General features: G+C 43.7%; 1 protein-coding gene and 2 long non-coding RNA genes across 9 annotated transcripts in view; 2 read left to right on the plus strand and 1 right to left on the minus strand.

The window, feature by feature from the left end:
- tjp1b (tight junction protein 1b) overlaps positions 1–26,101 on the minus strand; it is a 116,603-nt gene extending 90,502 nt beyond the window's left edge. For all 7 annotated transcript variants that reach the window (XM_029115271.2, XM_029115270.2, XM_020040338.3 and 4 more), the window contains exons 1-2: positions 25,629–26,101; positions 24,293–24,383 (exon numbers count right to left, since the gene is read on the minus strand). In XM_029115271.2, coding sequence (XP_028971104.2) covers positions 24,293–24,383; positions 25,629–26,070 — 533 coding nt within the window. In that variant the 5' untranslated portion in view covers positions 26,071–26,101. The remainder of the gene's footprint in view (positions 1–24,292; positions 24,384–25,628) is intronic.
- Positions 13,618–14,119, plus strand: LOC117593426. Its single transcript, XR_004574822.1, has 3 exons — positions 13,618–13,686; positions 13,812–13,900; positions 14,025–14,119. It is a non-coding gene; the product is annotated as an uncharacterized LOC117593426 (long non-coding RNA).
- Positions 25,715–26,813, plus strand: LOC117593425. Its single transcript, XR_004574821.1, has 2 exons — positions 25,715–25,818; positions 25,919–26,813. It is a non-coding gene; the product is annotated as an uncharacterized LOC117593425 (long non-coding RNA).
- The last annotated feature ends 208 nt before the right edge of the window (positions 26,814–27,021 follow it).

Consider the following 27,021-nt stretch of genomic DNA (forward strand, 5'->3'; position numbering starts at 1 on the left):
TCGATGAACTGTATGGCTTTTGCCACTGGCCGTTTTAACAGCTTATTAGCCAGTAATAGGCTTACTAGTATCTACTAACTTACTACTTGGAATAGTCATAAGAATTGAGCAATTGCTAGTGAAACTGAAGATTAACTTTACACTTCATTTCATGGCACGGCATTCGTTTTTCTTTCATTTGTGAATGACATTGATACAATAACTATCAATATAGGTGAAGATGACAGATTTTTTCGTTAAGTGAAAAGACAAGAGAATCGGCGAAACCCATCCTCTTTTACTGTGCAAGGGGTTGTGATCTATATTGTTAGCCAGCAAATGTTTTGTCTATCCTGAACAAATCCTAATGCATACTTAGTTCTGCCCGAGGTGAGGATCACATGGCAGTCCGCGTCTCTAACCACTATGCTATTTAACAAGAGTAAGTCACTCAGTAAGAGACATTCGCTCTACTTGGCCTGCTCCGCTTATGCGGTCCGACAAAAAAACATTTTGATCTTGGCATGACATGTTAGCACACATACCTGTATGGTTAAGACCAAGCCAGATCATGTTTTTGATTTTCAATTACAACACTGGACCGTCTGAGTTATTCAGTTTAACCCAGTGGAAGAAGAGCGGGAGGGATGCAAATCCACACTACATCAGGACATCAGGATTATTGGTGTTTTACACACACACACAAATACGCTCAAAACAACACACAGACAATCACAATGCGGCAAGCAAGCGTTTCACATAGTTTGATGTAAGTATTGATGCTGCTGCAGAGCCATGTCCGTCAGTGAAACACAGGAAACAACGTGTGCGGAGAAAAATTAAATAGAAAGAACGACTGAAAGAAATGTGGGGAGAGAGAGAGATAAGAGAAACAGAGAGAAAAGACAAAATACATGTTTTAGGCCCCACAGTAAAGTAAACACTTATTCAAACAACAACAAGGGTAAACAAGATTTAAAAAGACAACTCCTAATCTTCCTCCTCATTAACTGAGCACATCATGCCCTCAATACCCCATATGGTGATGGAAAGTCTAAGGTTTTCCACCTAAATTAAGGTGTCTTATTACATGGGTATGTGGGTGTCTTTAAACTAAGGTGTGTTATTACATGGGTATGTGGGTGTCTTTAAATTAAGGTGTCTTATTACATGTGTATGTGGGTGTCTTTAAACTAATATGTCTTATTTCATGGGTATGTGGGTGTCTTTAAATTAAGGTGTCTTATTACATGGGTATGTGGGTGTCTTTAAACTAAGGTGTGTTATTACATGGGTATGTGGGTGTCTTTAAACTAAGGCGTGTTATTACATGGGTATGTGGGTGTCTTTAAACTAATATGTCTTATTACATGGGTATGTGGGTGTCTTTAAAACTAAGGTGTCTTATTACATGGGTATGTGGGTGTCTTTAAACTAATATGTCTTATTTCATGGGTATGAGGGTGTCTTTAAAACTAAGGTGTCTTATTACATGGGTATGTGGCTGTCTTTAAACTAAGGTGTGTTATTACATGGGTATGTGGGTGTATTTAAACTAATATGTCTGATTACATGGGGATGTGGGTGTCTTTAAGCTAAGGTTGTCTTATTCCATCTGTATGTGGGTGTCTTTAAGTGGTCTCAATAGAGCCTGCAAACTGGAATTAGAATGAGAGAGACAGAAGTGAAAAAGAAGATCAATGCCAATTTGCCAAGTTCCATGACGCCGAATACCAATTTAGCACAGAGACTAATAATGGAGTCCAGTACAGAGGGTTAGGATTTAATGCTGTCTGAATCTATCACCAGGGAATCTATCACCAAGGAATCTATAACCAGGGAATCTAAAACCAGGGAATTTGTTGGAGGTTCATGGAATTTTACAACCTGCGGACTCCTCCGATTTCCTCCAAACCTATATTCCTTCTTTCCTTTTTTCCCCTTTCCCTCTCTCTGTCTCTCTCACTGACTCTCTCTCTCTCTCTTTCTTTCGGTCTCTCTCTGTCTGCAGCTCTCTCTCTCTCGTTCTCTCTGTCTATCTTTCTGTGGCTCACATTGTTCATTGCTTTGTCCCTCTGTCTCTCTTGCTCTCTCTCTGTCTCTCCTGCTCCCTTTCTCTCATTGTCCATTCCTCTCTCTCTGTATTTATCTTTGTCTCAGACTTTCTAATTCTGTGTGTGTGTGTGTGCCTCAGTGTCCTGTAGAGCCATCAGGTGTGATTGGCTGAAGCGATAGAGTTCTGCCTCATCAGCAAATCAATACATGATACTACGCTCCATCCTCCCAGCTTGTCTAATACTAATTTCACATTTTACTAGAAATGGTGTCATATCCCCTATTCCACAAGCGAACAAACACACACATACACACGCTTGTGGTTTTCCATCCTTGTCGAGATCTAACCCTAACTCAGTGAAATCTTTATTCCCTAGCCACAAATCTAACTCTTGCCATAATCCAACCCTGTACATACCATACGTGCATATACAAAGGTGTCCAGTCTGACCAGCACACTCCACCTTAAAAGTGACACTTAGACGCATAGTTTAGAAGGACTACTGGGAAAAATATATACAATTTGTAAAATAAAATTACTGAGTTACAGTTACACCCCTCACATTTTTGTAAATATTTGAGTATATCTTGTCATGTGCTCAGACCATACGCCGCACACTGCATCAAATTGGTCTGCATGACTGTCATCCCAGAAGGAAGCCTCTTCTAAAGATGATCCACAAGAAAACCCACAAACAGTTTGCTGAAGACAAGCAGACTAAGGACATACTGGAACCTCTCTGAGGTCTGATGAGACCAAGATAAACGTATTTGGTTCAGATGGTGTCAAGTGTGTGTGGCAGCAACCAGGTGAGGAGTACAAAGACAAGTATGTCTTGCCTACAGTCAAGCATGTTGATGGGAGTGTCATGGTCTGGGGCTGCATGAGTGCTGCCGGCACTGGGGAGCTACAGTTCATTGAGGGAACCATGAGCCAGCATGTACTGTGACATATTGAAGCAGAGCATGATCCCCTCCCTTCGGAGACTGGGTCGCAGGGCAGTATTCCAACACGAACACTCAGTATTAAAGCAGGGCACACCTCCAAGACGAACACTGCCTTGCTAAAGAAGCTGAGGGTAAAGATGATGGACTGTCCAAGCATGTCTCCAGACCTAAACCCTATTTAGCATCTGTGGGGCATCCTCAAACGGAAGGTTGAGGAACGCAAGGTCTCTAACATCCACCAGCTCCGGGATGTCGTCAAGGAAGAGTGGAAGAGGACTCCAGTGGCAACCTGTGAAGCTCTGGTGAACTCCATGCCCAAGAGGATTAAGGTATTGACACTTTGGGCCCAATTGGGAAATTTTCACTTATGGGTGTACTCACTTTTGTTGCCAGCGGTTTAGACATTAATGGCTGTGTGTTGTGTTATTTTGAGGGGACCGCAAATTTACACTGTTATACAAGCTGTACACTCACTACTTTACATTGTAGCAAAGTGTCATTTCTTCAGTATTGTCAGATGAAAAGATATTATCAAAAATGTGAGGGGTGTACTCACTTTTGTGAGATACTGTATGTAAATCAGTCATTAGGACATAATACATGGATTACACATGAAATAAATGAAATGTATGTGCATTTGAAACATTTCTGGGACGATTTCTTATGTCAAACTAAATAGAAAGTTAAACAAACCATACAACTTTCTGCACAAGGACTAGTTCACCATCCCTTTTAACTAAAATACATTAGCTTGAATTAAAAATGCTAATTCTCTCAGAAACACCACAAACTGTCCTTCTGTTACTAAAACATCTGTGCATCTGAACTGTTCCTCATGTATCTTTCTTATTATTTTGTGGCAACAACATTTTCTTTCTAGTCCTTCGTCGTGATTACAGCCACCCATGGATTACGTCTATGGCCCTCCCACTATAACTGGGGCGCACGATAAAAAGACACCACGACGAACTTCGCAGGGCGGTTGTAAGTGCATGGGAATGAGCTAAAATGCTCCTTTACGATAATCATCGAGGGTCTCATCCCGGTGACATGATGACTGATGCGTGACGGCCGTTTGACATGGAAATAATCTCGCTCTTATCCACAATAATCTCATCATGTAGCCGGCGCTCCAGGGTGCTCTACACTCTCTGTATTTAGGGACTGCCGGCTAGAGAGCAGGTGCCAAGACCAGAGTGGGCGGTGAACATTCCCTTTTTACTCAGAAATATGACGTTGCCCCGAGTGACACTATGGATGTTGGCAGAAACTCGTCTCTCATCCGGTCACACACAGTTTCTGGGCATTTTACGTTCCAGTCATTTAGTGGACGCTCTCCCCCACGGGGACTCAAAATTGTTTGCCTTGTCGGCTCTGGGATTCGATCTGGCAACCTGTCTATTGCATTAACTGCTGTAGACCTCGCGTGTGCGCAGGTTTGCTTCCCGCTGTCACTACAGGGGTTTTCATCCCAGCTGTGCGACATCCAGGAACCCTTGTGGACCCTTGCAGGTTTGAAGATGTAAGTCAATTGGAGGACTGAAAAATTTGTCCATAGCGATGACAGGAGAGACCATGTAAGGATATGACAGAGCCAGGTGACTTGTTGTTTAGAGAGAAGAAGATCTAGAACCAAACCCTGGGGGACACCAGGGGACTCAGATCCTCCCCACATCATCTGGAGAAGCCTGCCAGGTGGGATACAACCCCAGACTGTTGAGACTGAGACCCCCGGCCCTGAGAGGGCGGAGGGGAGGATCTGATGGTTCATAGTGTCGACAGGAGAGGATGAATATAGGAGGATGAGAACAGGGGAGATAGGGTCAGTCTGGGCAGTGCAAGGAGCTTTTGTGACACAGAGGAGAACATTCTCGGTTGAGTGACCCGAGTTGAAGCCTGACTGGTTAGGGTCGTGGAGATTGTTCTGAGAGAGATAACAGGAGGGTCAGTTAGGGACAGCTCACTCAAGTGTAGGAAAGGAAAGCCAGGCTGTCAGAATGTGGCTAGTGTCACTGTCACCATAATATTCCAGGAGCTCAAAGTGAGGTGGTGGGCAGTAGAGCTCCAGGAGGTCACAGTGGAGTGGTGAGACAGTAAAGCTCCAGGAGATCACAATGGAGTGGTGAGACAGTAGAGCTCCAGGAGATCACAGTGGAGCGGTGAGACAGTGGAGTGATGAGACAGTAAAGCTCCAGGAGATCACAATGGAGTGGTGAGACAGTGGAGTTGTGAGACAGTACAGCTCCAGGAGATCACAGTGGAGTGGTGAGATAGTGGAGTGGTGAGATAGTGGAGTGGTGAGACAGTAGAGCACCAGGAGATCACAGTGGAGTGGTAAGACAGTGGAGTGGTGAGACAGTAGAGCTCCAGAAGATCACAATGGAGTGGTGAGATAGTGGAGTGGTGAGACAACGGAGTGGTGAGACAGTACAGCTCCAGGAGATCACAGTGGAGTGGTGAGACAGGGGAGTGGTGAGACAGTACAGCTCCAGGAAATCACAGTGGAGTGGTGAGACAGTGGAGGGGTGAGACAGTAGAGCTCCAGGAGATCACAGTGGAGTGGTGAGACAGGGGAGTGGTGAGACAGTACAGCTCCAGGAAATCACAGTGGAGTGGTGAGACAGTGGAGGGGTGAGACAGTAGAGCTCCAGGAGATCACAGTGGAGTGGTGAGACAGTGGAGTGAAGAGACAGAAGAGCTCAAGGAGATCACAGTGGAGTGGAGAGACAGTAGAGCTGTGAGTGCTCCTATATGTGCATGTGTATGCGTGTTGTGTGTGTGTGTGTGTGTGTGTGTGTATGTGAATAGGCGTGTGCGTGATTGTATGCCATTTATCTGTTTTTGGGGCGTGGGTGTAGCTGCGTGTTGTGTGAGTATTTTTGTGTTTCCGGGCATACGTGTGGTTGCGTGCCGTGCACGGTTGCGTGTGTATTGGTGTGTGCATGGTTTTGTGATTTGTATCTGTGTTTTCGCGTGTGCGTGATCAGGTGCTGTGTGTGCACTTGTGTGTGTAGGCATGTGCATAGTCACGTGCTGCGTGTGCGTCGTGTGTGTGAAGGGAAATGGGTTTTTCAAGACTGCAGGGGAGGGGAACAGCTGTCTGCTAACTGTAACACTGATTTAGTGTAGTAGAACAGCCTGCTGTCCTGTCACTGCTCCTGTGTTCAACCCCGTCAGCAGCACTGTGTCAGAGCAGTGTCTTTTGTTCTTCCAGGGGAGTTATGGGTAATATTCTCCATATGCTTTCACCTCAAACCACCCACCTCTATTCATGACTGGGTGGCTGTTCAGGTTCAGCAGTTATTTAAGGGGAAGAAGGTCTCAGCCAGTCTTCATCGCAGTCTTCTTTTTTTTTTTTTACGTGTATGTGAAACCTGGTTATTAATGAGAGAACGTTTTTTCTGTAGCGTTCACCTGGCGGAACATGGCTGAGTTCTGCACTGTGACAGTGGATCAGACCTGCCTGGTTCCACTCAAAATCCTCTACTGCTGGCGTACTGGAACATTAGTATTTGTGTAATCATTTACAGTCTACACTCACCACCAACATTAATGGCACTTTGAAAAATAAGCAAAAAAACATTTATCCAAATCAAGTGTATAAAATGGGCTCCAAATAACTAAAAATTACCATAAGTTTGTCTCCAAAACTAACCCCCCTTTCAATGACAACAGACCTGTTGGAAGACTTGCCAGAAAAACAAGGGAAAATAAATGTTATAAGGGCAACAACCTGATGTAAACGCCTGGAGTAAAACGCTATTAACACTTGGATTGGAACCAGGCCCTAAGGTCAGATCAGACAACATTGAAACCAGGTCCTAAGGATCAGATCAGACAACACTGGAACCAGGCCCTAAGGTCAGATCAGACAATATTGGAACTAGGCCCAAAGGTCGGGTTAGACAACATCAGAACCAGGTCCTAAGGGTCAGATCAAACAATATTGGAACCAGGCCCTAAGGTCAGATCAGACAATATTGGAACTAGGCCCTAAGGTCGGATTAAACAACATTAGAACCAGGTCCTAAGGGTCAGATCAGATAACACTAGAACCAGGCCGTAAGGTCAGATCAGACAACATTGGAACTAGGCCCTAATTATTTTGTACAGATACTAATGTCTCCTGCAAAATATGAACACTCCCTTGCACAGTCATTTTACCAGTATGTCCCACCCTCTGATGGCCAGCTGTCATTTGGATACTCCAGGTAGTAGCTCTGTGTGTTGGCCAATGGGACGAAAGGTAGCTAGTGCAAGGATGGCCCAGAAATTAAAACATCACAGCCAATGAATGTCAACACGGGAAACACTGTTTAATGTAGTTTCCCTCAGATTCATCCCCAGGCAGGTAACCAGGCACATGTCACATGTCGTAAATGTGATACAGGGATGTTTAATCCAAGTTCGCTGTACGTGTGTAAACATGTTCGCTGTGTCCAACGCCATGTCATATGTACCAGATTCCTGATCCAGGCATGTATCCAAACACAGACAGTGGGGATGGGGTGCCATACAGTGGGAGACTCCCTAAGATGTTTTTCTTCAAAATGAAACTATTGGGCAACACATATGCAAGGGGTACTTCAAATGTCCCTTAAATAAAAAAAAAAGGTGGGGAAATTCAAAAATTTTGTTTTTGAGAAACCAGGATTTTTTGAAGAAACATTTTCAAGTGTTCCTCAAAGAATTAGTAGTTAAAATACATTTTAAAAATCCCATTAGATCCTCCAGGAACCTTTCAGATTGTATAGACATACAGTCTAGCATTTTAAACTCTACATGCTGTGATTCAGTCAACCAGTTTCTGTCAGCCTAGCACACATGCAGTGTTATCCGTTGTTCTGCAAACCGTCCATGTTTTGTAATATGATGAATAATAAATAATGTTTTCATTATTATGTTGTAATACTAACTTCTTCTTGCCCTTGGGGAGGATACATGTTTCTTCTCCTAATTACTCAGGGGTTTTCTAAAGAAAACCTCCCACTGAGATACTGCCTCAGAGTAGCTAGTAAAATGTCATCCCCGAAATAAGGCAATGAAGCAAGTATCTCCTGTGGTCGTTACTAACATTTCTTATGACCATATGACTTGAAGATCATCTACTTGACATTTAAAAATTCATTTTCGTTCTCAGTCAGTTGTTTTGTAAGTAAACGACGGCATGCATGTCTATGCCCCAGGGAACATGGAGCTGAGCATTGTCTCACGTCAGAGAGCGCGTCGATTCCGCCTGAACTGGCTCCTGGAGACGCATCCAGTATGCAAGGACACCATCTGATGTGAGACAATGAGGGCTGAGAGAATACATGACTGAGGGAACATAGAACTGAGAGAACACATGACTGAGGGAATATAGAACTGGGAAAACATCACTGTTGGAACATAGAACTGAGAGAACACATGACTGAGGGAACATAGAACTGAGAGAACACATGACTGAGGGAACATAGAACTGAGAGAACACATGACTGAGGGAATGTAGAACGGAGGGAACACATGACTGAGGGTACATAGAACTGAGAAAACGTAGGGGGGAGAGAACACATGACCGAGGGTCACAAAGCTGCAGGAAGATAGGGCTGAGAGAAAAGAGGGCTTAGAGAACATAGAGCTGAGAGAACACGAGTGTGGGAACACAGGGCTTGGTGAACATAGAGCTGAAAGAAAACAGGGCTTAGAGAACACAGAGCTGAAAGAAAACAGGGCTTAGAGAACACAGGACTGAGAGAACACATGGCTTAGAGAACATAGTGCTTAGAGAACACAGGGCTTAGAACACACAGGACTGAGAGAACACAGGGCTTAGAGAACATAGTGCTGAGAGAACACTGGGCTTAGAGAACACAGAACTGAGAGAACACAGGACTGAGAGAACACAGGGCTTAGAGAACAATTAGCTGAGAGAACAAAGGGCTTAGAGAACACAGGACTGAGAGAAAACAGGGCTTAGAGAACACAGGACTGAGAGAAAACAGGGCTTAGAGAACACAGGGCTTAGAGAACACAGGGCTTAGAGAACACAGGGCTTAGAGAACAATTAGCTGAGAGAACACAGGACTTAGAGAACACAGGGCTTAGAGAACACAGGACTGAAGTTGTTGCACCTGTTAGGGTCAACAGCGTTATACTTGACAGCAGCATGTTGACAGTTGAGCTCTTCTGAGAACCTTTAAATGTAAGTTAACGGTCCAGTCTTCTAGATCATTGCTTTATGTGCACATACACATTTTGGATTTTGATAGACACAGACTGCTGTGCTGTGGCTACATATATTCACTAAACAGGAATTGAAATCCCCCCTTCTTTCACTTGATCATACAAATTAGGCCAACGTGAATATATTTCAATTTGCTTTCCATAAAAAGAAAGCGAAATGAGAGCGAATGTATAAATGGTATTCCAGCCTGGGTCTAAGAACTAATCAGTTGACATGACAACCACCATGTTGCCAGCTGAATACACCTTTAAACACCGCCTCGATTGGCTGTCTGACATTCACGACCACACGTGAAATCCATTGTGTGGCTCTTGTCACGGGAACGAGACACTTTCATCCTCACACGACATTCGATCCTTTTACTTGAGAAGATTTGGGGTTTGATCCTGAAAAGGTGATCAGTTACACTCCTTGATTTATTCTCCAATCATTATCTTCAGAAGTCGGGGTGACAGCTGTTGTCCTGCCGGAGAGAGGGTCTAAGGTTGATTGGAGATTGAGTAACTTTGTTTAATTTTCCTCAGATGACTCCTAAGGCTAGCCCTCCCTGTCAGGCCTTCTGAGATGTCCTTGGTCTCGATATAACTAAAATAAAGGGCTTATTGTTAGGCACGGGTGGGATGGGTCGGCGCTTGCTGTACTGTTACGCCTGGGGGGGCGGAGCCCGATGTAGCAGAAGCTGTGACTTGGACCAATGTGCCATGCAGAGCCACATCCATAGCATTAATAACCAATATCGTTCTGAACCCATAGCATTCTGAACCCATAGCATTCTGAACCCATAGCATTCTGAACCCATAGCATTCTGAACCAACAGCATTCTGAACCAACAGCATTCTGAACCAGAATAATATAATTTGGGCTATTGATTCCCAAAATGATGCTAAAGCTGTTGTCACTGGACTGATAATATCATTTCATTACACAGCTTGAGAGCCACAACAAAATGTGCATTTAGCCAAGGTCAAGGAGCAAAAACACATTAGCCAGGCAGGTAATGCAGACAGGATACCACTTTGGAAAGAAATAGTTTAATTCCTACTCTGAAAATGATTAGAATCACCTTAGCCCAGCACATCGGTTAGGGAATGAGATGTGAGTAACAACGACATCAGTGGTTTTTTTCTTCCTCTTAAAACTGGCAGAAATCATGGTAGTTTATGAATGAGGAAAATGATTGGCTATGCCTTGGAATGAAGTGCAGTTGCGTGGCAACAGGACTACAACAGTCTGACAGGCTGACACCTACTGTCTGGCTGAGGGCACAGCCCCCGGATGGTGGAAAACCCCTTAGAAATACACTAAGGACAGGCATGGCGGACCATGGAAAATATACAGAGGGCGACCACGGTTGATGACCCAATAGAAGTACTCAGAGAATGACCGTGGTGGACAATCTTGTAGAACCTTTAGAAATGTTTTAGTCTGAGGCAATTCCCATTCTAGTAATTCTATTTCTGTGGCTGGTCTCTGCCTGCTCTCTGTTGCATTGTGCCCCAGTAGAGCAGCCTGTTGGCCTGAAACTCCCTCAACGTTACAATGTCTGAACAGCCCAGTATGAGCAGTAAATATTGTAGCTGCTTCCACTGTACAGATGTGAAAATATTTTATAAGATTTTCGGAGCCATGGCAACGATGGTTGGTCGCATATAAATACAATTACTAGAATGGTAATCCTCATTTAACTACCGTGGTTGGATAAGCATTTTACCCATCTATTAATCACATTTCTGTGTTCGGTCCCTAACTGACTGGGGGTGATGTCACCCCTCTCTGGATATTACAGAAAAAGGATTTTGTGCATAGAAACAAAATCACTAGAACTGACATTATTATTACATAAGCGGCAGTGCTAGCTTTACAAGCACAAGGTGTGAGGAGGTTGATTAGAATGGATGGTTCAGTGACATTAATGGGATGGGACAAGATAAAGGCCTGAGTTGGAACAAATAGTATTTCAATTTATTCTGAGAATTAACAAATGTAATGAGACCAAATTAGTGTGAGACCTCACAATTACATAATAAAGGATGTTATTCAGAAGGAGAAGTATTCTTTTATGACATTAATTAGAAATTGAAATGATCAAGATCAGAGAGCCTTCTTAGACAACATTCTAGTTCTATTCTAATCTGATCAACTCTGTTCCATTCCCATCTATTGTAATCTATTCTATTCAGTTTTACTGTATCTTATTATATTATTCTATGATCTTTTCTGTTTGTTTGGAAATTGTTCTTGTGAAGATGTAACCCTCAAATGGAGCGAATCCAGAGTTCTACCACATTTGTCAGTCAGACAGCAACAGCGATGTGCTGAAGAGGCTCTTGACTGATAATTAACCATCTTTTTTTCTACTGAAGAGGATTGTAATCCTGTCCTAAGTAGGGAAAGCCTTCTCCCAGCACAGCTCCTATAAAGACTACTGAGCCATTCTGCTTACTGCTAGAATGACTGACAACTACAAAACAGATCGTTCTTCTGGGTCTGTAACTGCTGATCTACGACCACTTTTGCCTTTCAGATCATAATGAAGATTAGACGGAAAGAGAGAACAAGATCTTGGGTCCAAACTCAGACTCTGAGATGCTCTATGAACACAGCCCAGAACCAATCTGCCTCGCTGCAGGAGTGACCAAACAAAGACAGTTTCCCTTGGAGGAAAACAACGGCGGACAGGGGAGCTTTGCAGGACAGGAGGATCAAAGCCTGTCGCCGTAAAGCGTCTTAGAGCAGGATTGCCGATCTCAAATCAGTCCTCATAATCGGATTCATTATGACCTGAAACGGCTGAACTGATCCCAGACCGGCGCTCCCACTCCGAGACACTTGACAGGCCCTGGAGATAAGGTCATACACAGCATTCTAAAACAGATGGAAGCCACTGAGTGAAATGAATGAACACTGTAAACACAAAGGACACAGAAACACACAGTGGAAAGAGTGAAGTATGAATAGTTTAATGAGAGTCTAGAGGAGAGGACAGGGTGTGTCCTAAATGGCACTTTATTTCTCTATGTAGTGCACTGAACATACTGGGACCCACGGGGCTGGGGTAAGAAGCAGTGCTCCACGTAGACGTTTAAGTACCATTTGGGACGGGATGCAAGGCTGTGAAAGGCCCGGAACGCCGCACATTAAAATAGAAAATACTGAAGAAAAACAGGAGAAGAGTGTACATTTTTCATGCTATTCATCTTTATTAATTAATTACTTGCATTGTGATAATTCACAGAGGGGTTTATTGATGACTTAACACAAGACTATGCAATTAGTTACGGTAATGAACGAGTGTATGAGAAAGCAGAATTTGAAGCATAGAACAAAGCATGAAGTTACTGAGAAGAAAACAACAGTGAGTAGCATATAATGAAATGACATCATCTTATGACAGTGAACTTGGTTATGTTTATGAAGTATATCAAAAAAACGCTATAACGCACCGGTGTCTAAGCACCAACCCCAAGCGCACGCATGAATGCAAGCGCGCACTCAAAGACATCCGCGTACACAAACATGCGCGCTGGGAAACTCAGGACATGCTTAGTTTATCTAGTCTATTTTACATTCACTAAACTACCTGAGGTTGTTGTAGCCTAATAATTTCAACATGATGCAAGGTTAAAGATCGGGCACTCCTCCTGCATGCGGGCTGTAAGAACGATATAGAAGAATCACTAAAATAAAAGTAAAATATGTTAGTGTCACACAAAATGCTAATTTTGCAAATTTGACTTCGGTCGAGCTAACGCAACTACGTACAACGGTCCTCTGATCGTCTCTGCTCAAAACCCCTTATTATAAAAGGATGTGCGGAAGCCGGGGGCGACAGCTTGGCGCGTGGCCCCTCGCTGTAGCGTTTCCCTGATCAGCCCGGCTCAAACTGAACCGCCTGCCTGCATCCCATAATAATTCGGAATCATCCGCAGCAGCAGCTACACGAAGTCACATTCATATACTCACCACAACGATTTCCTAGGTGGAAGATGATGTTCTTTGTTGTAAGAGGTCACCCCCAGAGCCAGCTGCATAACAGTAATATATTTCTGGTAATTCACCATGGTATTGTCCACCGCTACTAAGAATCCAACCCAAAGAAAAGCACAGGTAATCATATATTAGTAGTAGTTTATTCCCTGGCAGCGTCCGCCTTCACTGCGTCTTCCTTGCTGAGCAGCATCACAACGCCATTTCCAGTAGCGGTGAAGGACTGACGGGGAAAACACTCCCCAAGGAGCAGCGCGAAAGGTGCCATACCGCGGCTACGAGCCATGTCTGCAGTGACACACGAGGCTGCCTGGGCTTCGCTCGTCTAATCGTATTAGCACTCAGAATAGATCAGCAATCCATTCGACCGTTGGTCAGGATATACACATTATTTTATGTCCTTCCTTCTTCCTCCGGACCGCGGGCACTTTTCTGGAAAACAGTCTGGAAAAACGATCTGTTCTGCGGCGTTGGTTCTAGCTTCCGCGCGTGAGGTAGGAGAGTGTGTGTGTAGGCTGTAATGAGCTCGAGGGGGGAGAGTGAAGCAGGGCGGGAGGGGAGGAGGCAGTTGGAAGTGAATACGTTTTGAGAATGTGATCCCTTGTCGCGTTTACTTAAGGAGACAAACATCGGAGCTATACTTTCAACCTTCAACTCCTCACAGTAAAGAAAAACATGTTCCATTTTATTTTCGCACAGTCCGTGATTGTAAGTCCTACTAATCATTAAGTATTTGTATCAGTATGAGTCTAAACAACACTAATACTGATTTTATCATTTGTGCTGAGTGACATAAGATTACTAGTCATTGGACGCTTACTTTCCTGTGCAGCACCTGTAGCAAATTCAGCACCAGGAAGGGCAACAGGGACAGACCCTAAAGTCCATAGACCGATTCAGCACCGCCCGGTAATGGACAGCGACCATTTCAGGTGGGAACAGTCCCTTTTTTTAAATATAGTTGAATTTTCCCCACTACAAAAATGTTTAGGCCCAGAGACTTATTTAGGGATTAGGTTAGTTGAATATAGGCTACAGTCTTATGCAGGCCTGACCAATTACAGTTTTTCAGAAGTTTGTTTTCTACTTTACTGATGAAGTGAAGTGTGAGTGTGTGTTCAGGAAATGTGTGTGTGTTCATGACTTGTGTTGTATAGTATTCTAAATAAGTCTAACCACCTGAGCAACGACAAAGCATTAGAAGCCAACAGGTCTGGACTGTTTTAATCTAGACAACAGAAGACTGTTCAGGCTGAGGGACTGGATGCATTGTGGAAGTTGTGAATGTGTAGATTTATTCAAACAATGGCTGCTTCCACAGACCATCCTCATAGTCTGGAGCATCTATCAGACTTAGTTCTGCAGTAACTACAGATGTCCCATGTCATTATCTATGGTTAGGCAACATAAAGTACATTTGGGGATTGTAAAGTACATATGGGGATTGTAAAGTACATATTGGGGATTGTAAAGTACATATCGGGGATTGTAAGGTACATATCGGGGATTGTAAAGTACATATGGGGATTGTAAAGTACATATTGGGGATTGTAAAGTACATATCGGGGATTGTAAAGTACATATCGGGGATTGTAAAGTACATATCGGGGATTGTAAAGTACATATCGGGGATTGTAAAGTACATATCGGGGATTGTAAAGTACATATCAGGGATTGTAAAGTACATATTGGGGATTGACCAGTTGTATTTAAGGATAGAATTTGGACCTGATTTCCTTTTTGATGGTTTATGATGATCTCTTAACTCACTCTGAGCACTCAGAAAATGAATATGACAGTTGTTGACAGTATGATACAATAACAACATACCAATAACCTAGTAGTTTATGCATTTTGCCTTCGCTCACAGTCCAGGGAATTTACATGATGTGGATGAAGGGGCATTTTAAAGACACTGCGTTTTAAAAACCCAGCAGCACAATGTGAAAACATGCCCAAAGAAAGGGTTTCTTCTCCTTCATCCTTGTCCTCTTGTATTAGGCTGAACGAACTTGCTGGAAGATCTTCTTTCCCCCTTCACAACTGTCCTATTTATGGCTGCCTCTTAGTTTCTTCCAGGTCACCACTGGCAATGAGGCCTCAAGCCTTCAGGACATAAGAGGAAACTAAACACAGCTGCCGATATATGTGTTTCATTGGCACCCTATTCACCTAATAGTGCACTACTTTTCAACAGAACTTTAGAGTAGGGAATAGTAGAGAAGTAGGGAATAGTAGAGAAGTAGGGAATAGTAGAGAAGTAGGGAATGGTAGAGAAGTAGGGAATAGTAGAGAAGTAGGGAATGGTAGAGAAGTAGGGAATGGTAGAGAAGTAGGGAATGGTAGGGAAATAGGGAATAGGGTACTTTTTGGGACACTAGTATGTTTCAGCTGAGCCCTGGGCTGTATCATACTGCAGGAAGATGTTCGTTCCATTATGTCCTAGTTCACTCCTCATGTTCATTCCCCATTTTCACTCTTTGTGTCCAGTCTCCATCTTCCCTCTTCATGTTCACTATGAAGTTTCACTCTTCCCACACTCTCCATCCTCACTCTCCATCCTCACTCTCCATGTTCACGCTCCATGTTCACTCTCCATCTTCACTCTAAATGTTCCCTCTCAATGTTCACTTTCCATCTTCACTTTCAATGTTTAACTTTCACAGTCACTCTTCACAGTCACTCTACACGTTTCACTCTCCTTGTTCAATCTCCATGTTCATGCTCTTTTGTGATTACACTATTCACGTTCACACTCTTATTGATCACTCTCCAAGATAACTTTTTATGTCTACTATCCATGTTCAGTCTCTGTTGTCATTTCACTCTCCATGTTCAATGTCCACATTCACACTACATGTTCACCAGGGCCGGTTCTAAGCATAAGAGCCTTATGCAGTCACTTTGGGTCTCTGACAACTAGGGGGCCCCCATCCGCCAGTAAGCCCTGACCGCTAGGGGAGATGGGTCCCCAAATCTAATTTTGCTTAGGGCCCCCAAATAGCTAGAGCCGGCACTGATGTTCACTCTCGCCTTTCACTCTCCTTTATCATTGCACTCTCCATGTTCTCTCTACACGTTCACTCTCCACATTCACTCTCCTTTGTCATGTTCACTTTGCCGTTTCCCCTAACTAGCCACTCTATTGCCTTGCCCAGTACTCTTTTGTTGACCAAGGGCCCTTATGGCTCTGGTCTAGTGCACTGTCACTCCATTCGACCCAGTAGCTGCATCTAGAATGACAACCTAATCAATCGGTTTTCAGATCATTTGTTTGTGTCCAGAGGGCTACATTTAGAACAAAGACCATCGGAACAAAGCGGTTGTCATCATGGGAATGGATCTTTCTCTACTGCAAAACACACAATTAATATTCACAAGGATGTTACCCGTCTCTAAAGTATTGAACGGTATTATATATACATTATGTATTAAGTAGAATGACCCCTTCCTCTTCTCCTCATCTTCCTCTCCTCCTCGTCTACCCCTCCTCCTCTCTTCTCCTCTTTTTCGAATGTCCTTCTCTTCTCCCCCTTCTCTTTTAAACCCACTTCTTTCCCCTCTTCTCCTCTTCCCTCCTCTGTTCTCCTCTCTGGTGCCCATCATTACCCTTCTCACATGAGCACCCACTGCTGACACATTTTATTCCAATTCACACACACACACACACTTACACACACACACACTCACACTCACACACGCGCACACACACACATACACACTCACACACACACTAACCCTGCACACAAATACAGACATATACAGAAACACACACATTCACATACAAACACTGAAACACATGCTCACACTGAAACACACATACACACACTCACTCACACATACACACCCACACACACAGAGAGACACACACACACTAACCCTGCACACAAATACAGACATATACAGTGAGGAGAACAAGTATTTGATACACTGCCGATTTTAAAGGTTTTCCTACTTACAAAGCATGTAGAGGTCTGTAATTTTTATCATAGGTACACTTCAACTGTGAGAGACGGAATCAAAAAAGAAATCCAGAAAATCACATTGTATGATTTTTTAATAATTAATTTGCATTCTATTGTATGACAAGTATTTGATCACCTACCAACCAGTAAGAATTCCGGCTCTCACAGACCTGTTAGTTTTTCTTTAGGAAGCCCTCCTGTTCTCCACTCATTACCTGTATTAACTGCACCTGTTTGAACTTGTTACCGGTATAAAAGACACCTTTCCACACACTCAATCAAACAGACTCCAACCTCTCCACAATGGCCAAGACCAGAGAGCTGTGTAAGGACATCAGGGATAAAATTGTAGACCTGCACAAGGCTGGGATGGGCTACAGGACAATAGGCAAGCAGCTTGGTGAGAAGGCAACAACTGTTGGCGCAATTATTAGAAAATGGAAGAAGTTCATGATGACGGTCAATGTCCCTCGGTCTGGGGCTCCATGCAAGATCTCACCTCGTGGGGCATCAATGATCATCTGGAAGGTGAGGGATCAGCCCAGAACTACACGGCAGGACCTGATCAATGACCTGAAGAGAGCTGAGACCACAGTCTCAAAGAAAACCATTAGTAACACACTATGCCGTCATGGATTAAAATCCTGCAGCGCACGCAAGGTCCCCCTGCTCAAGCCAGCGCATGTCCAGGCCCGTCTGAAGTTTGCCAATGACCATCTGGATGATCCAGAGGAGGAATGGGAGAAGGTCATGTGGTCTGATGAGACAAAAATAGAGCTCTTTGGTCTAAACTCCACTCGCCGTGTTTGGAGGAAGAAGAAGGATGAGTACAACCCCAAGAACACCATCCCAATCGTGAAGCATGGAGGCGGAAACATCATTCTTTGGGGATGCTTTTCTGCAAAGGGGACAGGACGACTGCACCGTAGTTAGGGGAGGATGGATGGGGTCATGTATCTCGAGATCTTGGCCATCTCTTGGCCATGAAGATGGGTCATGGCTGGGTCTTCCAGCATGACAACAACCCGAAACACACAACCAGGGCAACTAAGGAGTGGCTCCGTAAGAAGCATCTCAAGGTCCTGGAGTGGCCTAGCCAGTCTCCAGACCTGAACCCAATAGAATATCTTTGGAGGGAGCTGAAAGTCTGTATTGCCCAGCAACAGCCCCGAAACCTGAATGATCTGGAGAAGGTCTGTATGGAGGAGTGGGCTAAAATCCCTGCTGCAGTATGTGCAAACCTGGTCAAGAACTACAGGAAATCTCTGTAATTGCAAACAAAGGTTTCTGTACCAAATATTATGTTCTGCTTTTCTGATGTATCAAATACTTAAGTCATGCAAATTAATTACTTAAAAATCATACAATGTGATTCTCTGGATTTTTGTTTTAGATTCCGTCACTCACAGTTGGAGAGTACCTATGATATAAATTACAGACTTCTACATGCTTTGTAAGTGGGAAAACCAAATACTTGTTCTCCCCACTGTACAGAAACACACATTCACATACACACACTCACTCACACATACACACACACAAACATGTACACACATACAAGAACCCACTCACTCACACACACACCTTTCCCTCTAGTATGGCTCATTTTTGTGCAGTTAAGCACTTTTCTTCAGAAACACACTGACAATACATCATGGACACATAAACAGCCCAACACTGCAGGAAGTGATGTGTCTCTGTAAGTAGCTAGACCAGCCTCCTTCCTGTGTCATTTGATTACACAGACACCACACACACACACACACACACACACAAACATACACACTCACAAAGACGACACACACACACAAACACACAGGGTCCTGTGCTCTTTCTTGTGTCCTGATATCTTCTCCCTTCTGTCCACTATCTTTTGTTTAACAAAAAACCCCTGAACTGGTTTGTAGGACTCCCAAATGCATCCCCTATGGGCCCAGGTCCAGAGTAGAGCCTAACTACCCTGGGACTCCGTTGGGGACACGGAGACTCCTGCTGGAAGGTGTGATTTATGACTTCAGCACTAACAGAGAAGTTCACAGAGGAAGTTCTCAGCTGCACCAAGGAGAGATCAGACAGAAGGCGACCATGCAGGTTCACACCTGGAACACACAGCCTGCAGGCTGGAAACACACACACACAGAAACATATCTACAGTACACCACACATGCACACACACACATGCACAAGCATATTTACACCACACACACACTCGCTCACAAATATACAAACACACACACAGACAAATATATATACACACACACCCACACATCCACAGTCCTACCTCTTAGCTGTCATTTTCTCCCTATCTCTCCCCCCTGACTCTCTCAACCTCCCAATCTCTTTTTCTCTCACCTTCCCTCTCTCTTCAACTCTCTCTCTTTTTCTCTCTAACTCTCCCTTGCCCTCCCTCAATGTCTTCCCCTCTTTTTTTCTCACCCTCCCACTCACTGTGTGTGTGTGTGTGTGTTTGTGAGCTGTGAGGTGAGTCATTATCAGAGATGCAGCAATACCTAGTAGCTTCACACACACACACACACACACACACACGCACTAATCTCCTCTCCTTTTGCCAAATTCTCAATTTGGCTCACTTAGGTCAGCCAGCAGCATAGTGACTTATGTAAAGCTGTAGCCATGCATGTGTGTGTGTGTGCGTGTGTAGCTACACATACATACTATAATATCCCTGGGATCACATGACCAACACGACTCCACTCAGCTCACCTAAGTCTCTGTGTGTGTGACTCTTTCAGCAAATCAACAACATATTCAGGAAAATCTGGGAGGTATTATCATACTTCACGTGTTCACAGACTGCTACAGACTGATACACACTTCTACAGACTGATAAACACGGGTACAGACTGATACAGATGGTGTACTGTGTGTGTATTATAGTATGAAGGCTGATATACTCCGCTACAGACTGATACAGACTGGTACACTGTTCTACAGACTGATTAACACTACTACAGACTGATACACGCTGCTTTATACTGCTACAGACTGTTACAGACTGCTACAGACTGATACAAATAGACTGCAACACACCTCTACCTTTACCATCACATCATTGACATTTTGTTTGGCTACAATGCCAGATGCCAAGGTTTGGTGAAATGTACCCCTCCCATTGTTTCTGTGATGTTTTATTTCAGCTTATGAAATATGGGACCAAACCTTGTCAAGCAGGACTTAAATACAACACTGTTTGCAAAAAAGTTGGGGCGCCTGTGTCAAATGTAGAGAAAAACAGAATGCAATGATGTGCAATTAATTATTGTATTCAATAGAAGATAGCACAAAGACAACATATCAAAGACAACATATCAAATGCTGAATCTTGAGAAATGTTATTGTTTCTTGAAAAATACATGCCCACTTTGGATTTGATGCCAGCAACACGATAAAAAAAAACTGGGACAGGGGCAACAGAAGACTGGAAAAGTTGTGTAATGCTAAAAGAAAACCTGGTGGAACATCTCACAATTAATATGTTGTGAGATGTTTGCCACCTTCTCTGGGCCTGTTGTCATCTAATAAGGTTAATTGGCAATAGGTCAGTAACATGATTGGTTATAAAAAAGAGCATCCCAGAGAGGATGAGTCTCTCAGAAGTAAAGATTGGGAGGGGTTAACAACTCTGAGAATAATTTCACAGACAAATAGTGAAACAATTCAAGAATAATGTTTCTCAATGTAAACTTTCAAAGATTCAGAAATTTGGGAGAAATCTCTGTACGCAAGGGACAAGGCCGAAAACCAATACTGGATGGCCATGATCTTAGGGCTTTCAGGCAGCACTGCATTAAAAATAGATACAATGGGCTCTGGAACACTTTTGAAAACCATTGTCTGTGAACACAGTACGTCGCTGCATCCACAAATGCATGTTAATACTCTACCATGCGAAGAAGAAACCATATATAAGATCCAGAAACGCCACCACCTTCTCTGGAGCTCATTTAAGATGGACTGAGGCAAACTGTAAAACTGTCCTGTGGTCTGACGAATCAAAATGTTACATTCTTTTTGGGAATTGTGGACACCAGGTCCTCCGGGCTAAAGAGGAAGGGGCCATCTGGCTTGTTATCATTTCACAGTTCAAAAGCCAGCATCCGTGATGGTATGAGGGTTCAATTGTTCACATGGCATGACTTGCACATCTGTGGAAGCACCATTTCTGCTGAAAAATATATACAGGTTTTGGAGCAACACATTCAGACAATGTCTTTTCCAGGGAAGGCTTTGCTTATTTCAGCAAGAAAATGCCAAACCTCATTCTGCACAAATTACAACAGTATGGCCCTGTAGTAAAAGAGTCTGGCTGCTAAACAGGCCTGCCTGCAGTCCAGACCTGTCACCCATTGAAAACTACATCAAGCAAGTATTGTTAAAAGAAGAGATGATTCGATACAGTGGTAAATTTGTGGTAAAACATTTCTCAGTTTAAACATCTGATATGTTGTCTTTGTACTATTTTCTGTTAAATATAGAGATAAATGTATTTTATTTTTATTAGCATTTTATGCTGCCTCTCAACTTTTTTGGAAACAGTGTTGAATCAATTAACCATCTATATTACCATAATTTAATTGTAATTTTATTATTTTCTTTAAATGTGTGCACACCTACAACCCACCCTCCACCGACACACAGAGACAAAAAAACTATACATATGCGGGGACCCAAAGGGAAACATTACTTCGCAAAAATAAGCATGGCTGCCGTGAAGGGGTCCCCAAACACTCAGGCACCCCAGAGATCCAGCGATTGGATGAACTGGTTCCAGTAGTCAGCAGGGAACCGACCAGCGGCCTGACATATAGAAAGATACACAACATCCCATCAATCTAAAACTACTTATCCCACAATCCATCTGCTTATACAACTGTACTCTAGTTCTTGTAAGCCTAGCTTTCAAAATAAACAAGTTGTTTTGTTCTTGCTAGACTGTACACAGACAATGTGTAGTAGACCCTCTGAATATCATCTCGATTATTATTCTGTGGTGTAGATAATATTGTTTTCTTGTGTACATTTGCTTAAACCTACACACTGTCTCTCTCTCACACACATTCATGCACACACACAAATGCATATACACATAGACACAAAAGAATAGAAACACTCAAAAGTAAAGCATTTGTGTATGGAGGCACTGGTTGTCCTACTTCTACATAGATAGTGAGAGAACATATCAAGATGGAACAACAAGGCGTGTTCACGCATCATGTTTACCAGCCTTCCTACACGCAACCACCCCCTCTGATTATGGGATACACATGTCACTGCTGTTTCTGAACACGAAATGCGCGTTCATCTCTCCTCACATTGCCTCAGTACCAGGTATCTGTTCATTTAGCAGAACGTCTCGCCGGCGCTGTTTAATTTGCCAAACATGCCCTCAAGTCACCTCATGAAGAAACACTTGCAAGCATTGACAATGTCCCTGAGCAGGTGCTTTACACCGTAAGATGTTTCAGTGTGTGTACCATGACATCTCTTTTCACCCCACAAGGCACGGGTCTGTTCGTTCGGGTAATTGCCAGAAACGTCACCATGTAGCCCTGAACACATTGTGCCTCTTCTCATTCATCCAGCGGCAACACACAAGGTAACACACAAGGTAACTTTCTCCATAGTATGCCCTAGTTTAGAGCTGTGTGTGTGTGTGTGTGTGTGTGTATTGTTGCATGTCCTCATCCTAGCTCTGAGTGTCAGTGGTTGCTACTAGCTCAGGGCTAGACTGCTGGGATACGATTGCCTCTGAGCTGACTTGTCTGTCAGACAGGAAAAGAGGCCTTCATAATGGTCTGCGGAGCAATCCATCCCTCTCATCCCCCCTCTCTCTCCCTTTCTCTGTCCCCCTCCCTCTGCCTTTCTCCCTTTCACTCTCTCCCCGTCACCCGATCTCTTTCTCCCATACTCTCAATTCCTCTCTCTCTGCGTGTCACCCTCCAACCCTCTCCCCCCTCAATCCTTGTCCCCCCCCTCACTCCTTGACCACTCACCCCTCCCCCCGTAAGGGTAGAGCCCTCCAGGGCTTGACCACAGAAACCCACCGCCAACAATGACCCACTGGTAGACAGGAGCTAAAACAATGACCCACTGGTAGACAGGAGCTAAAACAATGACCCACTGGTAGACAGGAGCTAAAACAATGACCCACTGGTAGACAGGAGCTAAAACAATGACCCACTGGTAGACAGGAGCTAAAACAATGACCCACTGGTAGACAGGAGCTAAAATAATGACCCACTGGTAGACAGGAGCTAAAACAATGACCCACTGGTAGACAGGAGCTAAAACATTGACCCACTGGTAGACAGGAGCTAAAACAATGACCCACTGGTAGACAGGAGCTAAAACAATGACCCACTGGTAGACAGGAGCTAAAACAATGACCCACTGGTAGACAGGAGCTAAAACAATGACCCACTGGTAGACAGGAGCTGACACAATGACCCACTGGTAGACAGGATCTAAAACAATGACCCACTGGTAGACAGGAGCTAAAACAATGACCCACTGGTAGACAGGAGCTAAAACAATGACCCACTGGTAGACAGGAGCTAAAACAATGACCCACTGGTAGACAGGAGCTGACACAATGACCCACTGGTAGACAGGAACTAAAACAATGACCCACTGGTAGACAGGAGCTAAAACAATGACCCACTGGTAGACACGAGCTAAAACAATGACCCACTGGTAGACAGGAGCTAAAACAATGGTCAACTGGTAGACAGGAGCTGACACAATGACCCACTGGTAGACTGGAGCTGACACAATGACCCACTGGTAGACAGAAGCTGACACAATGACCCACTGGTAGACAGGAGCTGACACAATGACAGCCTTCCCAGATAACTGGACTATTGGACTATTCTCTACTAAATGAACACTAACTGTACTAAAACATAGTATAGGATATACTGTATCATCTGTATCATACTGTGATATTAATGATAAACTATAGTTGTTTAACTATAACTATATAAATGATATTGATAGTGGAATTGCCATTCCTACTGTAGTCTAATATGTTGCCAATGTGAAAAAAGGTAAAACAACATTTTGATGGCAGGGTAACTGAAGAGATGGAGAGATGGGAGGTAGGAGGAGACCTGACCTGGGATCATATGTTGGGTCTGCGGACATGGAGGTGCTCAGCAGGAGTTCTTGGGAGTCCTTCCTCCTGCTGCCCTGCTCACAGGGACCCTCTGTGGGAGGAGACATGAAAGTTGTTTACACTACTACTTCTATCTCTACTACTTCTACCACTACCTCTACTACTTCTACCACTACTACTACCAATACACCTTCTACTCTGTCTACCACTACCACCACTACTACCACCATCTCTATTATTTCTTCCACTACTACTACCACTACTACTCCTACTACCAGTACTATTACAACCTCTAATACTTTTACCACTACTAGTACCTACTACTACTATTACTATTACTACCACTACTACTACCATTACTAATATTACTATTACTACTACTATTAATACTACTCCAACTACTTCTACTACAGTACTTCTACTACCATTACTAATACTAATATTAATAATAATTTACAGTTTTATAATAATAATGAAAACACACGTTTATTTAAGTGACATTGAGACAATTTCGCAGAGACAGATTAAGCCATGTCTACTGTAGGACTCAAAAACAAGCTCAGTGGAGTTTTCTATTGAACTAGATATTTTTTTGTCCTAGACTAGGCTTAACCGGAGTCTGAAACCGGCCTTTAAAGTCCCAATCCCACTGATAATCCTTCTGCTGCATCATATTCTACTGACTGAGCTGCAGTTCAGCAAAACTAGACAGAAGCCCTGCTGAGTCCATATGGTCTCTGTCAGGTATGTGAGGAGCCGACTGGGAGCTGGCTAGTCTTGTAGCCTAATCTCTTAAACCGGACAGTTTTAAGATACTATTTTTTGCTTCCTTATCAGGAAGCCTTAACTTGCTCTACTGTCAAGTGGTCTGTTGCGATATGATCCAAAATGAGTATATATCTATTGTGTTCTCTTTCATTATGTTTTATTCTAGGTCTTTTTTCTTCGATGCTAATCTGTGCTCCATGAGAGCGTTGTGCAACAGTGCACACATAAACAGATTCACATTCTCTCTGGGTCTCTCTCTCTACAGTTCATCTGTCTCTGTTTCTCTCTGTACATGGAATTCCCTGTGTTTGTTCTGTCTTTTCTACACATCTGTTAGTTGTACTGTAACAGGTCCTTTTGTACAGGCCTAGAGTCTACAGGCAGGCTGATGTCTTTCCCCCCCTTTCTACCAACTTTTCCTTTCCTCTCTCACTTCCATTCTCTCTCTCACTATGTACAATTTCCCCAGTTCTTGTTTTTACCGGTGACTATCATGGCTAGCTGCTATAACAGTTGGTTAATTAATGGGCCTAACGGCCTAAAATACACACACACACAATGTCTGTACCTTCACAATTCAACAGAAAGCAGGTCAGCAGGTGGGGACAGACTTCCTCCACCACGGAACAGAAAGCGCAGAATGCAGACGGCTCCTTGGAAGACAACTGGTCCAGGAACACCTCGGCCCTCTTTCTGCTGGAGTCCTGGCCCAGTACCTCCTTGTACTCCACCAGGGAGAACACCTTGTCGTTCACCAGGTACGGCAGCACGCTGTTTACATCCAGCTCGTTCAGAATCGTCTCACGGTTCCGTCTCACGACCCTCGCTGCCCATTTCTTCTTCCTCCCCCGGCCGAAGGGTTTCCTGGTCGACCTCGCGGGTTTTTGTTTCTTCTGCTTCGTGATGAACCACTTCTTGGCTCCACTCCCGAACATCTTGAGGCTGACGAGTTGGACCAAGGCTTCTTCAACGGTTCTTTCGATACAGCGACTGAGAGAGAAAGATCGCATGTTGATGTTTCAAACCGGTGAGGCTACCATCCATGACACGTCCTGCATCCCCTGGTGGAGAAGCCTAGGCATCAACATGTCCTACCATCTCCCCCTGGAAACAAACACCCGTCCCGGCTTTGTTGTGGTTCACTGAGTGTCTGGGACAGGAAGAGACTAATCTGGACAGTGGCCTGCAGCAAAATCCCACTGTAGCCTGGTGCTGATGGATGAGATAAGAGGATTATCAGAGTTGTCTAAGTACACTGCTCCAAACTGCTCAGTGCCACTGGTGCACCTGGAAGACACCACATGGGTTCAATGTCAGTTTGGTTATGGTTACTTGATTCAAAAAATCTATTTTTAGTGTTTCTGTTCATGCATTGAATATACTGTTTGTCTAGATTTGGATCCATCCCGAAGAGAAATGATCCAGTCAATGGTCACAGGATGTACGCTGACCTAGGATCAGACCCAATACCAGGCTGGATACAGGGTGTATCTTACTCATTAGACTGATCCTAGATCAATACTCCGACTCTCAGTCTGGATACAGGCCCTGTGTCTAATTCATTACACTGATCCTAGATCTGTTACAGGCCGTGGAGTTGCATGTATCAAGTGTCCTTGTTTAGTATTGCGGATCCAGGATCAGCCTTTCTAGATTATAATGAGGAAGAATACAGCTATCATGCTTTGTCTATAAAAAATGTAATATTGCCAGATTAGACCTCCTACTCAATAAAGACCTTTGATAATACAGAGATGGCTATGTGTTCCTTCTTCACCAGTAGAGGGCAACAGTTGGCAAGTTAACTGCACAGACACTGCCACAGACCTTGTCATCTGAAATTACGCCTTAACATTATGACCACCTGTCTAATATTGTGTAGGTCCCTCTTTTGCCACCATAACAGCCATGTCCCGTCGAGGCATGGGTGCCACTAAACCTCTGAAGGTGTGCTGTGGTGT

The sequence above is a fragment of the Esox lucius genome, chromosome 19 (assembly GCF_011004845.1).
Source record: "Esox lucius isolate fEsoLuc1 chromosome 19, fEsoLuc1.pri, whole genome shotgun sequence".
Taxonomy (NCBI): Eukaryota; Metazoa; Chordata; class Actinopteri; order Esociformes; family Esocidae; genus Esox; species Esox lucius.